The sequence below is a fragment of the Psittacula echo genome, assembly GCF_963264785.1.
Source record: "Psittacula echo genome assembly, chromosome: 1".
NCBI lineage: Eukaryota > Metazoa > Chordata > Aves > Psittaciformes > Psittacidae > Psittacula > Psittacula echo.
The window spans coordinates 96,228,972-96,244,789 of record NC_137735.1 but is presented as its reverse complement, the minus strand read 5'-3'; the positions used below and the strand labels follow the sequence as shown (position 1 = coordinate 96,244,789).

Genomic DNA, 15,818 nt, shown 5'->3' with positions numbered 1-15,818 from the left:
TTTACTAATTATGAATATTTTCTAGATATCAAAGAAGTTATTCAGGCATCTACATTCCTAGACTTTTAGCTGCTTCCTTTGGTCACAGAAAACTGCTTTTTTGTATTGTATGTAAATGTTCAAACGGGTTCAAACTTAAACAGGGGAAGTTTAGATTGGATCTAAGGAAGAAATTCTTTACTGTGAGGGTGGTGAGGCACTGGAATGGGTTGCCCAGGGTGGTTGTGAATGCTCCATCCTTGGCGGTGTTCAGGGCCAGGTTGGATGAGGCCTTAGGTGATATGGTTTAGTGTGGGGTGTCCCTGCCCATGGCAGGGGGGTTGGAACTAGATGATCTCAAGGTCCTTTCCAACCCTAACTATTCTATGATTCTATGTAAAGAAAAATGCATTGGCAGAATCAGACCTTTGGATTACTTGAGTACTGCAGAAATATAGTTTTCCTAAAGGAAAGATTTCTCTCTCTTTTTTTCCCTTGTTCTGTTTAGAAACATACTGTACATATTCCTGCTTTCCAATAAAAACTACTGACCTCAAGTTTCAAGAATCAGGGACAAAATAAAACATCACGATAAATGTTGGGCATTGGATGGAAAGAAGAGGGAAACCTGTTCCCTCACACAGTTAGTTAAGAATGCATTAAGATCTTTCGTGTTTTGAGATATAGCTTAAGAGTTAAAAGAATAATAGTAAAAAGCCATACATAAACCTACCAATCTGCCTGTTTTCTCATCTATGTATTTAGTATTTGAAGGTATTTAAGCTATCACAGGAGCTATCAAGTTACATGAAGAGAAATGGAGAGCTAATTTAACCACCTTTCAAAGCGATTTTACTTTGGAAACCTTGCCCCCACAGCTAATATTTATCTTCCTCTCCTGTTATTCTTTGCATATCAAATGCAGATCTTTTTCTTCCTCCCAGCACCACTTACTGATTGAGCTGTTGTCCTGGGAAATGAATCAATGAGGTTTGTGTTTGTTCCTGCCTCTCTGGAAGACAGTGGAAGCAGTGGGGCCTGTTGCTCTATAATGACTGCATCTTCTGCTTGTGAAGGCCTAATGCTTGTTTTTGCCAATCAGACATTCTGATTGCTCTGGTTCACAGCTGCTGATTGCAGTCCTGATTGCATAGAGAGGACTCCCTGAGACAGCATGCTGGGTCCAGCAAGCTGAATGCTCTCAGTAGCGCCTTGGGAAGCCTCCTGGATGCTCTTTTGTCACTCCTTCTGTACATAACCATCTGTCTTGTGCACCAGGGAGGTAGTTTCATCTTGCCAGGCAGAAAGGAAGCCCATTCCTGCTTCAGAAGAGCTGAGAACAGAGGTACTTCTGTGAACTAACTGTAGCATCAGCACATAAATGAACCAAAATGTATGTGGCTTCCTGCATGAAGAAGCTCTTTCCGAAGCAGCAATGCATTGACTGCAAAGAGACAATTTGCAGTGAGAAACTCAGAGAGCACTTAGGACATAGCAGGTCAGTCAAGCGTTGCACCTTAGCATAGCTACCATGGTAGTGTCTGGATGCAGAGATGTTAACTTCCCTTGAAGAAACCCATTTTCTTATTTTCAAGGTAGACTGAAAGTAGCAGTTTGCCTCTAGCAAAGCAGAATATTAAAATAATTTGTCCTTTCAAATGAAAAGAAGTGTTCAATAGTAATACAAACCTTTCCTGCTTTCAGTAACTGGACAGACACCTACTCTTTCTCCATTGTTTTTTCTAGTTATGACTCCAACATAAAGCAGTCCCAAAACTAATGATAAGCCTCAACACGTTTCTGGAAAGATTGACCCAGAATATTTTGCAGCAGGTAATCAAGTGAAACCTTTATATTGCTGGCCTTGAGCAGAAATTACAAATGCCAGCTTCTCTTAGCTTTAAAAATGCTGTTCCCTCTATAGAGATGGTAAATGTTTGTATACTGACAAGTTTTTACTCTTCCACGCCTCTCTGACATTGTGTTAAAGCTTTCATGTACATTTCCAGAAACATCCATTCTGATGGACTACTAACAAGTTAGGATGGCTAACTGTAGGGCACAGTCCACTACATTTCTGGTGATAAAACATTTCCTGATAGTGTTACTCTTTGAACACTAAGAAATAGGACAATCCCTACAATGTGGCCTCAACATTTGACTACCATTAGACATACCTTTTTCGGCTCTATGCCACTATTGCCTTACTCAGTGTACAGTCTACTGTGCCATTTTTTGTCCACTTATGAAATAGCGAACTATGGAGAAAACTAAGCAAAGATTATGCCTGTAATTGCTCTGGGTAAACTGCAGAGGTGGGCTTCATTTTTGTTTGGTCAGGAAGTCAGAAGAATCTCCTTCTATAAGAGGCAGGATTACCTGTGTGACATTCTACTCTGGCAAGTTTTGAGATAAATGAACTGAGACAAATGTTACTGTCCCCCTCATTAAAAAGAGGTATTTAAGCACTTCTGTCTTTTCCAGCAATGCTATTCACTTATATGCCAAGCGCTTTAGAAGCAGCAATCACACATCATGAGCATCACATGCAGTGTGTGTCCTTACAAAACCTTCTTTTATATCCCACTTCACAAATGAGAAAGCTGTATCAGTGAAATGCCTGGTGTCAGAAAACTAAATAATAATCAAGTTCCATCTGTCTGCATGAGATAATTCAAGAGGCTACAAATATATGACAGCTCCATGACTAACACCCTCAAAAGACTATTGTGGTGGAAATGGCTTTCATCTAAATTCTGGGCCCTATTTTTTTTTTTTTCCCCAGTTGCATAGTTTACTATAACTGGTTCCACTAACAGAGCTCACAGATTCCTTATGCAATGATTTTCAAAGCAATCAATCATTCACAAAAGTATAATGGGAAGTTAATAAACTTTTATACCCAGGAAGTGTTAAGATCACTAGAGTTGGGTTTTTTGTCTAAACATTTTTACGACACTGAATATTTGCACTAGTGCTTGTTAACGATTCCAATACATGAGTTTTGGGTTTTTAATATTTTTTTAAGTATGTGGTATATTTTGACAGTAGCAAAACATCAGAAATGTATGCAAAACTCATGAGCCCTTTAAAAAAGCAGAAGCTAGGTATGTTGACTAAACAATCCATTTGATACTATTTGTTCGCCTCTGATGTTATGAATTAATCATTATTAGTGAATTAAGACTTACAGTATTCCAATGTACTGAACAACCTCCATAGGTGGTGCAAAGCTGCATCTTGAGGTTTTGGTTTTTGGGGTTTTTTTAGTTAATCAAATGAACAGAAGTAAATGATGGATTATTTATTGAAAACTCACTCACCCATATATAACCAAAATTTGGGGATATTAATATAATCAGATATCTAAGATACTTCTTTTCCACAACTGATTTTATACCAAATTTACCTTGACAATTTCATATTAAGAAATGAAGATCCTTTAGCACTTACAACAGGCACATGCTATGTGGTATACAATAGCTGTAGGTTTTCGACATGTCATATAACAGAGAAATGATGGTATGAATGAAAAGTTAAAAGGAAAAAAAAACCAAACTACAAAAGATGAATCAATATCAACAGTTGAAAACCATAAGGACAAAAATGAGGGGGTGTGGGGGGCAATCCTGCACTTCTACAAAATAGTTTCAAATTACTATTATGTGAAAAAACAAAATAAGTATTCAAATTGTAGATTTCAACAGTTATTGATTTTATGGCCAACAGGACTCAGTGCAATCACCCAGTCTGATTTCTTCCCCAGATCATGTATTTCCTGTAACAAATAAAAACTCCTTACAGATGTACAAGCAAATCTTTTTAAATTATGTTAACTACTGACAAAGAATCTTTGCGTAGCAGAGAATCTCCTCATCTCCTGGGGTAACTGCCTTCACTAGTAAAATGTTGTAGTTCCTTTCCTTGGTAAATCTGTCTAGCAGGTGTTCAACTCCAGGACTGCAGAACATTGTGTCATAAAAATGGGTTCTTTCCAAGCAGGTAAAAGGAATGAATTTTAACCTTCACTCTACCTTCTGCATAGAAAATTATTGACTATGAAAGAGATGTAAAAGACTCAAAGCTGAGGAGAGGCTACTTCTGCTGTTTTATAAGTTTTGGACTAATCCTTTGATCTATCACTACCATCTATCACGACGAAACCACTGGGTGTAGAAATCATGTCTGAACAAAGGGCTTTAGAGAACATACAACAAAACAGAGCAGAGGTGAAGAGCGAAAAAGCATAAAAGAAATAAATTTGCAGAATGGCAGCTTGGTTCCTGTGCTCTACAGTGCAAGTAAGGACCTTCCCACTGAGACAGCCAGTTTGACTTTTAAAGATTCTTTATGAACACCAAAGTATGCCTGCCTGGAGTACAATTCCTTTTCACTAACTGTAGAACCAGGTGGATCTTTTCTTTTCCAGGTTTAATCCAAGTCTGTTGACTCTGCCAAGCATTAGTTAGTTATTTAATTGCTAGTTAGCAACTTTGGCAAACTTTAGATCTGGTGCTTAAGACCGTAATTCCCCGTTGATTAACATTTTATGTACTGTTTATTCCTGTGCAGGATTGACTCCCTCATCTTATGACTTCTGAAATGGCAGAACTAGAAACTTCTATTACTAACCAACTTTAATCTACATGAAACAGCTGAAGTAAGACACAAAGCAGCACATTGCACATATAGTAAAAAGACATATTATAGGAGAGTTTCATTTTGTCAAGAAAAGCATATCAATCCAATCAGTTTCTCACACAATTTTCTGCGAACAGGGTAAGGCTTGTGAAAGCTGATGTGGTCACCCCATACTTACTAGAAGATACCTCAGTGTTATGTGTTTATTGTTAACAGCTTAAGTGGAGACAACTTACTCATACACACTCAATCCTGTAAACTATACTGGCTGAAAGGCTGAAATGTAAAACCTTCATGCTTTCTCTTAAATTTCAACACCAGCAGAGTGAGTTAAGCACTATAACTGCATGTAGTAATTAAAGTAGTTAAGCATTTTTAGCCTCTCTCTCTTCCTTCACAAGATTCCCAACCTACTATATTCTTCCTTAGTGAGGAAGAAACTTCAATTAGAGTTCAGCACTAAGATTTGCAATCATTCCCATTCAGATGTATATTAGTATCTCTCCAGACTGCATAATTTGGTATGGCATTTTGATCTGCTCAAAATTGGTGATGAACAGTCCAGGGATTCTAATTTGCTGAAACCATTCTATCAGTGAAAAATGTCATACACACACGTCCCAAAGGACCAGTGAGCATTTAAATAATTATTAAAGTGTTAAAGATAATATCAAATCTAGAAGAAATTTTAAAAAATGTTACTGGGCTATTATTCCAAGGCCTTAAACACAGACCCAATTCTGAGCTTGAGAACACAGTTCTTCAATTTACCCAAAAGCAGAGCTCAATCAAACTAAGCATACACAGAAACAATTTTCTGGAGGTGGGCCAAAGGCTGTTCATACCAATTTGGTAGACCCAGCAAGTAAAATAAATAGCCAGTTTTAGAAATTTGCGTTCAAAAATTGTCTCCACTATGCTCTGCTCCCTAATCATAGAATCATAGAACAGTTAGGGTTGGAAAGGTCCTTAAGATCATCTAGTTCCAACCCCCCTGCCATGGGCAGGGACACCTCACACTAAAAATATATCTCCTTTCTTCTTTCTCATGCTCAGACTGGAAAGGAAATACCAGTCTTCTGTGTCCTTATAGTTATGCAGACCTAAACTTCCCTGTCTAGCAGGAATGAACAGCATGAAAACTTTTGGGGAAAAAAGGCTCTGCTGAAGGGGCTGTACAAACCTTCTGTGACTGCAGCAGTGTCTACTACTGCTCTGTCCTTTGTGAAAGTCCAGCCCATGCTCAAACCCAGAGATGACTTGGATATTTCCACAGAACATGGGATGGGAAAATTTGTATATAAATAGCATAGTAGTTAAAAAACCCCACCAAAATCAAAATAAACAAAAGAAAAAACCCACCCCATACCCTACCTTTTTCTTTTTTTTTCTCTCTAATTGCAGACAAAGATGAGTTTGGATTTCAAGGTTAATAAATATGATGTTTGGAGACTGGAGGTTTTCCCACTGGGAGCCTGTCATCCATCCTGTCATCAATGCAGTGGCCTCCTTTTCTTGCTTGCAACAATAAAAAAATGATTTCTATTACCTAACTCTACTTACTTCTGCCTCTTGAGTTTTGCTAGCAACCAGCAGCAATGGAGATACATTTACTGGAGACCCTAACCACAGGGCAGCCAGCAAAGAACATTAGACTTCAAGCATTTTTAGCCTTTCTCTCTTCCTTCACAAGATTCCCAACGTATGAAAATTTGCTATGAAGAGCAGAATGGGCCCTGTTCCTAAATACGTAGTAATTTTAAAGGACAGGGTATTTTGCTAACAGGAAAACATTAATTGTTCTTGGTAAGTAGTGACTTTCATGATGTAGTATTTAATTAATAAACCTAATTTATATATGCACAGTAAGCCACGACGGTGATGGTATGTTCCCAGAAGATTTTTTTAGTAATTACATTTTATAGCTTCCTAAGCATCTTTTTTCCTACACTCACAGGAAAATATTGACAACTTCTTTTCTTTTTTTTTGTTCCAGACTGTTGATAAACAGAGGCTCTGCCACAAACTACAAAAAAGACATAAAAATATTATGTTAATGCTTTTGGAACACATTACTTACGGTGGTGGCACAGTGGATGTCTTTCCATACATTGGCTTCCCTGGAGAGATCTGAGACTTCAAAAAGGTTATCAAGAATAACTTCCCCAATCATGTCATGTCTAGAAAATCTGTCAAAATCATAAACACTGAAATGCAATTTCCTGTTGCTGAGTTGATCATAGGCTACAGGAAACTGAAAGGTTTCATCAAAGACAGGATTTAATGTCTTTCTGTGAACTCGTGTCTGAAACTTCTTTTTCCTATCTGGGAGCAGATAAATCTTAACGTAGGGGTCAGATGTTCCTGTGAAGTCTTTAGCAGGCAGATCTAAGGCTTTGACAATTGTGACTGCCAGAAGTTCATTCTCATAATCATACCGGAGAGTGAAGTTGAGTTTTCCACATGTTTTCACATCTTGCTGCCCATCAGAATCCACAGACTTCTGTTTGTAGAGTTCCGGTTTTATTCTCCCAATGCTGGTTGTCGTCTCTCCCCTTTGCAAAATCGGGTCTGTCCCCATGTTAAAATCAACACTGGACACTTGCATCTGCCTTGGCAAGTGCCTCCTGAAAGAATTGTGCCTGCACACATACACACACACACAGAATGGGCCATGGTTATCTCTGGGAAAAGACTTGGCTATTATTAAGTAGAAAATATAAGAACAAAATAGTAAATGCTCCTCTCTTTAGAATAATTTTAAAATACTTTCCCTTCTCCCCCATTCCCCCCAGATACTTCTAGTGTTAAAATATCCTTGAGAAGAAATAATCATTCAGAATGAACTTCTTAACTTCTTGGTCTGAGAGACACCCAGTGTCCTCACAATTCATATATTTATAACCTTATTTTCAGGCTATGCAGCTGAAACTTAATTCAGGTTCTTTCACAGAACAAGCTGACAGTTCCAACATTGCTTGATCCCACTGTGCTAGGGCCTGAGTAAAGCGCAGTCAGGCACAAAAAAATTACTTTCAGAATTGCATTTCCTGGTTTCTGGAGGCATTCCATAGTGGTTTTCTAATTAAATATTTACCAAGCTTCACACTGATCACTACGAAAGGCACCTGAAAAGGCCATGCAGAACCATGTCTGGGGGTTTTCAGCACAGTTCTTTGCCATCCTAAGACATTTTATATACACCCGCTTGGTATTTGCTACACAGAGGTACAGGCTGCCTTCTCCAGTCCTACTTGGAATATTTTGTTCCGGATGCAATACATTTCAAAGTTCTGGTCAACATTTCTCTGTGATTTCTTTTTCCATCTGTTCTCACACTCTGCCGTGTGGTGTATTAGAAAGCGGATTCCTATACTTCTAGCAAGAACCAGTATGTTTAAATCCTTGTAATTCTGAATTCAGTGTTGCATAAGCATATGTATTTATCTTTACTCATGGACCTCAACATAAATTTCCTACTAAGAGTGAAATCAAACCCCTGGCATGCAATACAGCCTTACAAAAGTATGGCAACACTGGTCAAAAAGCTTTGTAGAATTAATCATCAGCACATGGATTATGACCACACTGTCCAGTTTATTTTTTGGACATTTTCACACTTCTTTGGTACTTCACTACCCCAACAATCTGTACTGAAAAAGCTCACTACCTCCTCCAGTGAGCATGCTTAGTTGCCATTAAAAAACAATTTAATTGTCAGACTTTCCTCTGCTTTTTGAAATCAATTGCTTATTAATGCCAAATGCAGCCTTGCCTTATTGCTTGGTTTCCCTGTGGTGCTGTGTTCTGAAAACAAGAGGTGTCACAGCTGTGTGTTTCTTTCTTTAAATCAGAAATGCAAATTGTCCATTTGAAAACAACCAGGACTGATTTCATAGATATTATTTGTATTTTTGCGGTAAGTGAAGTGGTTGCAGAAGGCATGAAGCACAAAACTACCACAGTTCAGCTGAGCAGAGATACAAGAGGGTAATCTGCAGCCATTAAATAATAGACAAGAATGTTTCCTCTTTCAGCTTTTAAAGTACTGCTTGGTGCAGGGAGCAGTCCTAGCATAACACTAGAATAGGGGAGGGAGAATATTACAGTATAGGTTTAAAGTAGCTCAAAAAAATCCAGCTGTTCTGATCTCAAACACTCCTCTTGTAACACCTAACATTCCACCTTTCTTTTTTTACAGACGGACAAGTTGAAAGGTTTTCAAATGTTAAAACTCCCTGAATTCATAGTATATGATGGAATGGAGTGAGTACTGGAAAATTCCTTACTCAGATAAGTACAATATTGTTCTTAGGGAGTTACAGGGCTGTCTTTGTGACCTTATTGTCTAAAAAGCCCAGCCTCATATATGTGTGAAACACAGGGAAGGAACTGAACTCCACCCAGAATATAGTAGTAATAAATATTTGGGCACGCAGCAACTTAGGCACTAGCTCTCTAGTATCTTTGACTCATAATGAATTTCAGGGAGACCTGTGTTATTGCTACTTCTATCTGTGCTAATGAAACCTGTGCAGGCAGGCCTTCCTGAGTGCTCCTCACACCTGCAGCTTTAGTACTGAGATAACCAGATAACCATGTTCAAACTCTGTCATAGACAAGCAGTGGAGAAAACTGTGTATGCAGGGGAAACAGTGAAGCTGACTGTATGGCATTTCCAGTTTGAGTGAAAACACATAATTGACAAAATCTCTTTTCCTCAATGTCTCTTGAATTTATAAAGATCTGGATTAATGCTTGTAAATGTAACATATAAAACCCAAATCCATGCTTTGTAAGGTACAAGCCTTCTTTCAAATTTTCAAACTTTATGCACGTAAGATCTTCCAGAGAATGTAGTCATTGCTGCAAGATGTCACTAAGCAAAACAGTGCAGCTATACGACTTTTCCCTGTGGGAAACAGCAGCACTTTTGCTCTACCAAGCCAAAGTCCTAATTACATAGCGCCTAGTATCTGTTCTGAGTCACATCATTTCACCAAGACAGCTAATTGGTCTCTTAATTATTAAGATGTTTCATTGTTGTCATGGCAACATATTTATCTTCCTTTGTTCTGCAATAACAAAGGAATTAATGACTGTGATAATGAAGTACAAGGATGTCAGGCAACCAGGCTGTGAAAATGCTGCAAAGCTACTAACGTGTGCAAAGCAGGTACTTTAACCTCTAGTGGTTCTTACACATAGCACTCCTGTAATAGACATACCTTCCATAACTTAGAACAAATACATTTTGAGTGGCAGTAAATCTGTAGTTACATCTCTAATATAATATTGTGGAATACTGATAGTATGAAGCTGATTTCCAACTCAGTAAGACTGCCATATGTACAACAAAAGAGAAGGATAAGATGACAATTTATGATATGACTTGAGATTTATGAGGTGTGGCTCTAATCTAGCTTTCCTAGATGACATTAGACCAATCTTTTGGACTAAAACCAGGAATGGACATCAGCACTTACAGTATTTAAATAGAACAGAGGCTGCTGTCTCCTTCTTGCAATCACTAAAGTCAACAGACCTGCTTGTTTTTCTAACTTTAGCATCCCCAAGAACCTCACTTTTGCTTTTGTGCCTTTGGGAACTGACTTACTTGACAAGCTCATCTCCCACCTAATGCTAAAGATCAAAAAGCATGCCATTTGAAAATATAGGTAAGAATTTGAAGAAAGGAACATTATAGAAGCAATAAACTATATCAGAGAATACTTTCACAAAGTACTGGGAAGAGTGGTTCTCAGTAACAGGGCAGAAATGTTTGTAAATGAACACCACTGGTGCAGGATTTGTTATATTGTAGTTTACTTGTTTATTGGTATCAAGTACTAAAGAGCTTGTTGTCTTTATTTTTAACAAGCAAGTCTTTTCATATTATCAGGAACTATGAAAATTATATAGTAATAACTAATCAGAAACACATCATTTCCCTACACTAACAGGTCTCCATGTTAAATGTGCAGCCTGTAAAAAATCAACAGGCACCTTTTATTATTGCTCTGAATGGCTTCTTAAAATTGTTATGCTTCAATTACAATGAGATAATATGATTCCATTTCCTTTACTAAAATCCAGAAAGCTGGCCTAAAGTCCAGCCTTCATCTCACACACGATGTTCTTGGCATCAATAATTAATATGGGCTGTCAGAAGGTTAAGACTCCCTTAAGGCAGGCAATAAAATACCTTTACAAATACAGAAAGGACCACTTCTGAGTAATTTTAAAGACAGATCTTATTCTAAATATGTTTTGGAGCAAGGGTGCAGAGTTTTTCAGCAAACTGTAAAAGAAGGTGGTGCCCAAATATCCTGCTATTACTTGGGTAAGGTGGGACAATAAGGGTTATTCAAAGCAAATGAACTGTCCTTCACAAGGACAGATTTAACCCTGATAATCTAGAGAGGGTAAAAAGAGAAAGCTCCCTTACAAAGTTACCAACATATGCAGAAAGAGCAGGATTGATGGGAGTTTTAATTTCATAAAACTGTCCTTTGCTTCACAGATATTTTATATGCATTTAGATCCCAGTCCAAATCACTCTAGAGGTCTTTGGGAATATTTTCATAGCCTGAGGTAGCTCTGGATCATGTCCCTGAAACTTCTTACTTTCGCTATAGTACCACAGGGACTATTCAAGTCCATTTGCCAGCCAGCTATTTCTTCTGTCTGCTCAGAAAGTCAGACAGCCTGATTACCTAGAGATTTACCTGTTGGTACATGATGGATAAAACTCTTCCAATTAATATCCTATTAGGTACTAGCAAGTTGTGTAATATCCTCGTCATGCCAAGCTCTATCAGCTTTGGTCTCTCTTTGTTTGGTGGAACAGTTACAATTTCAAAGTTGTCCTCTCAGTGTTTTGGAAACGTTCCTCAGAGTGCCTTGGATACTGTGCTCTCTCTGTTAGCAGATGTATACAGTAGCTGGAGCCAGGCATAGCCAGGGCAATGTGGCTTAAAGCCAGCTGTACAGTCTCATAATTCAGGAGATGGTTCAGCTGCGGAAGTCAGTTAGACCTCCCCTGGCTGGAGTGCTCTTTTTTTTGAGAGCCTCCTGTGGTTGCCTGTTGGCTGTTCCACGTTGTTGGAATAGCTGGGAAAAGCACTTCAGCACTCACCACAATGAGCACAGTGAGCTGGCAAAATGATGTCCTAGGGACTCACAGAAGGCCAGCAAAATATGTGCCTGCTAAACGTAAAGCACATCTTCTCCGGTCTTGTGCCTTCAACAATTATCGTGAATGTCAGCCTTTTGCTGTTTGTTTGTTTTCCTTTGGTAGTATATGTTCATTTATCAAATGGTTTATTGAGGGAAAGCTGCTTCCTATACAGTGTTTGTATGCTAACTTATAGCATTGTGCAATACTCTAGGTCTTCTTTAGCCTTCATTTTCCCCTTCTTTGTTTATAAAACATTTGGGTTTTTTTTTTCCTCTATGTAGAAAGTGATCTTTGCAGTTCACTGTTTGTTTTGAATGCATTAAATTTGCTGACAGTATTTGAAGAAAATACCATTTGAAACTATAGGTCACTGCATGTCTTCAATACTTTTCAGTATAGAGGAGTACCTAAGACAAAATAAAACTTTTTGCCCTCCACTTCAATACAAAAGAAATTACTTCAGGAATATTACATACTTGTCACTTATTTAAATATCTATATAGAAACTGTACTGCTCTAAGATCAGCCCTTAAGAATCTACATTCTTAGACTGGGATTTTAATTCCCTTAAAAGTGGCAAACTATGCATTAAAGAAATGTGTCATCAACAATAATCTCATTGTTTATTTAGTGGAGAGGGAAACTTTCATTTGCAAAAGCAACTGCTGCATCTATAAAAATATCTCTGAAAAGCTAGACTTGCGGTACTTTAAAAAAATCACATCAAAACAGATTTTCCTAAACACAAAACCGAAAATGGAAATGCTTAAAGCAGCAACATATGCCTTTACAAAGTAGTAGAAGATGTAGGTTTGATCTTCATATGTTAAAATAATGATCAACTGAAGATACACTGTATGTTTCACAATATTCTGTTCAAAAGACACTGAGGCTTTGTCTTCACATGTCTGCTGTTTCACCCATCACTGCTAAGAAGTCAGTGAATAATCCAGGATCCTGGAAATTTTCAGCAGAGCATTTTGGCTCTACCTGTTTCCAGGAAATGTGCTACAAACACGACTGCCCCTGACTCACCTTGATGACGATGTGGGCTCAGTGATCTGCCTTTGCATGCGCGCATGTCTGATCAGATGCTCTTTCAGTGCGTTCTGGACCTCTGCTGGTATGTCAGGAGAAGTGTGGCTAATTTTCAATGCAGCTTCAAGTACCTTTGTTGTAGGCTTCCCATTTTCTTTAACTTCCTTTTTCTCAGTGGTCTCAAAAACCTCCGTAGGAGCACTGGAGTTGCTCTGCGGGGCATTACTGGCATTGGAAGTGAGAGGTTTGCTTCTCCAGCAGGGCCAACACAACTTCCAAAAGACAAAAAGCGAGACTACCAGCAAGGCGAGCCCACAGAAGCTGACGACTACTGCTAACAGACTGACTGAGATGTCTGCAAGGAATTAGAAACAAAGATCATCATGACAGACAAACATGGAGAGAGAAAAAAAAATTAAAAATGACACAGGTAAGGAGATAGAGGTATTTTGAGCATTATCTTGCGTAGACCTTTAAAGTCCCATTTAACATGTTTTTTTTTTTTCTTTTTGATGTCTAAGCCTGTACCTTTAAAATGTTATCATTCTTTAATATTCGATTTCATAAATACTCCATTAATTTTTTTGTTCAGGCCAAGGGCCAGTATCTGTACCACTGGCTACACACTCAGCCTTCTCAGGAAGTGAGCCACTATCCAAATGTTCTCAACAACTCCCAGCCACTGTTGTCAAAGGGTCTCTGCTCAGGAACACATCTTGTGTAAAAAAGAAAAAAACCGCAGTCAACATTTTCTATGAGTGCACATGAAGAAATACCAGTTCTAAACTGCCAGACTGATACACAAATTTCTTCAGGACTTGTCATTTTTTTACTCTGTGTGCTAACTGCTTCAGAGACATGTTAAAACCTAATGTTTAAGTGGCATAAATAGGGACAGGATATCTTCTGTCATAAATAAGAAATTTCTAGGGTTAATTCTTAAACTCTGGACCAAGACTGCGTTAGACCAAGACAGCATCTTATATATATATATATATATCTTATATATACATGTGCATCTAAAATTCTGCTCTGAAAGTGCAGCTGGCTTTAGTGTATAGTATAAAATGCCCCGAGTTATACAGAGATCATACTGTATCCTCAGCTTGTCCTGCTGCCCCGTATTTGACTTTTTCTGCCACAATTTGTTAGCATATCCAAAAGCATGGTCAAAGATAGGAGAACAGTTTTCATATCAATGAAATTCTGTGAACAGACTTGCATTTTAGGAGATGGTGGATCACCAGAAATGCCAGTTGAGCCCTAATTAGGAGTTTTATTCTATGTGACATGTTTCAGTTTGATTTTTCCAGTATCATTTAACATTATAAAATATAACTAAAAAAATAATCCCTTTCCTTTTGACAGGAGCCTTTTACATGCTTTAAAAGTATTCAGTAAACCCTGCTCAGAAGTCCCTCAAGTAATGGCTGCTGCTTGTTACAAGTTTTGACAGTTCAACAGCTAATATTTTGTATCTATAGCTCCAGGCTACTAAACTGAACCAGTGGAAAAGTGCAACAAGAGTTTGAGCGTATTGAGTAGTTGAGAATCATAGGAAGAGAAATAGTCCTCTAGGTACGTATTAGCTCCATGGTACAGTATGTACTTCACAGGTCCCTTTGAGAGATGAAGATTCCAGTAGAAAATCTGGGAAATTTTTCTTTATTAATATATGATATCCAGATGCATCTCTCAGTAACCAACACTGAACTTAAAGTCCATTCTACATGAAAATGAGTGAGAATAGCAAAATCAAACAGTTTGTACAATCCCAGCCAGTTCTTGGGCATGGATCAGGAATCAGAGTAGGCCAACGATCATTCTTAAGAGGTGGTTTGGATGTGGCCCTTCCGTTTCAGCAGATGACAAACTTTAAAAGTATGGAGAGAGGTTCTTACATGTGAGTTGGCCTCAGTGCCAGAGAATGGCCTGTGGTGGGTTGACCCTGGCTAGACTCCAGATGCCCACCAAAGCTGCTCTATCACTTTCCCTCCTCAGCTGGGCAGGAGAGAAAATATATAACAAAAGCCTCATGCATTGATAAAGACAGAGAGAGATCATTCACTTGACTTGACTTTGGGAAAAATTACCAAACAATCCAAGTTGGATAATGACAAATAAAACCAAATCTTAAAACCACCTTCCCTCTACCCCTCCTTTCTTCCTGGGCTCAACTTCATTCCCTATTTCCCTACTCTCCCCACCCTTGCAGCAGTGCAAGGGTCAGGGAATGGGGATTGCAGTCAGATCATGTGTTTCAGCACTCCTTCCTCCTCAGGAGAAGACTCCTCACACTCTGCCCCTGCTCTAGCACGGGGTCAATCCTATGGGAGACAATTCTTCACAGACTTCTTCAATGTGAGTAATTTCCACAGGCTGCAGTCCTTCAGGAACAGGCTGCTCCAGCATGGGTCCCTTGTGGGGTTACAAGTCCTGCCAGCAAACCTGCTCCAGCACGGGCTCCCCTCTCCACAGGGCCAGAAGCCTGTTCCAGTATGTACTCCCAAGAGGGTCACAGTCTCCTCTGGGCATCCATCTGCTCGAGCGTGGCGTCCTCCAAGGGCTGAAGGTGGGTATCTGCTCCACTATGGACCTCCATGGGCTTCATGTGCTGCAGGGGCACAGCCTGTCTCACAGTGATCTGCACCATGGGCTGCAGAGGAATCTCTGCTCCAGCACCTGGAGCACCTTCTCCCTTCCTTCACTGACCCTGGTGTCTGCAGAGCTGTGTGTCACATATTCTCACTCTTCTCTCCAGCTGATGTTGCACAGTTTTTCTCCCTTTAAATACATTATCCCAGAGGCACTACTACCATCGCTGACAGGCTCAGCCTTCGCCAGCAGTGGGTCCATCTTGAAGCTGGCAGCCATTGCCTCTGTCTGACACAGGGGAAGCTTCTAGCATCTTCTCACAGGAACCACACTTATAGCCCCCTGCTACCAAAACCTTGCCATGCAAACCCAATATATGGTCATA

At 39.1% G+C, this 15,818-nt stretch overlaps 1 protein-coding gene across 2 annotated transcripts in view; it reads right to left on the bottom strand.

The window, feature by feature from the left end:
* SYT10 (synaptotagmin 10) overlaps positions 1-15,818 on the bottom strand; it is a gene marked incomplete at both ends in the record, with an annotated part of 34,496 nt that overhangs the window by 9,020 nt on the left and 9,658 nt on the right. For both annotated transcript variants that reach the window (XM_080622899.1, XM_080622900.1), the window contains 2 exons: positions 6,701-7,262; positions 12,836-13,193. In XM_080622899.1, the coding sequence (XP_080479025.1) occupies positions 6,701-7,262; positions 12,836-13,193 (920 nt within the window). The remainder of the gene's footprint in view (positions 1-6,700; positions 7,263-12,835; positions 13,194-15,818) is intronic.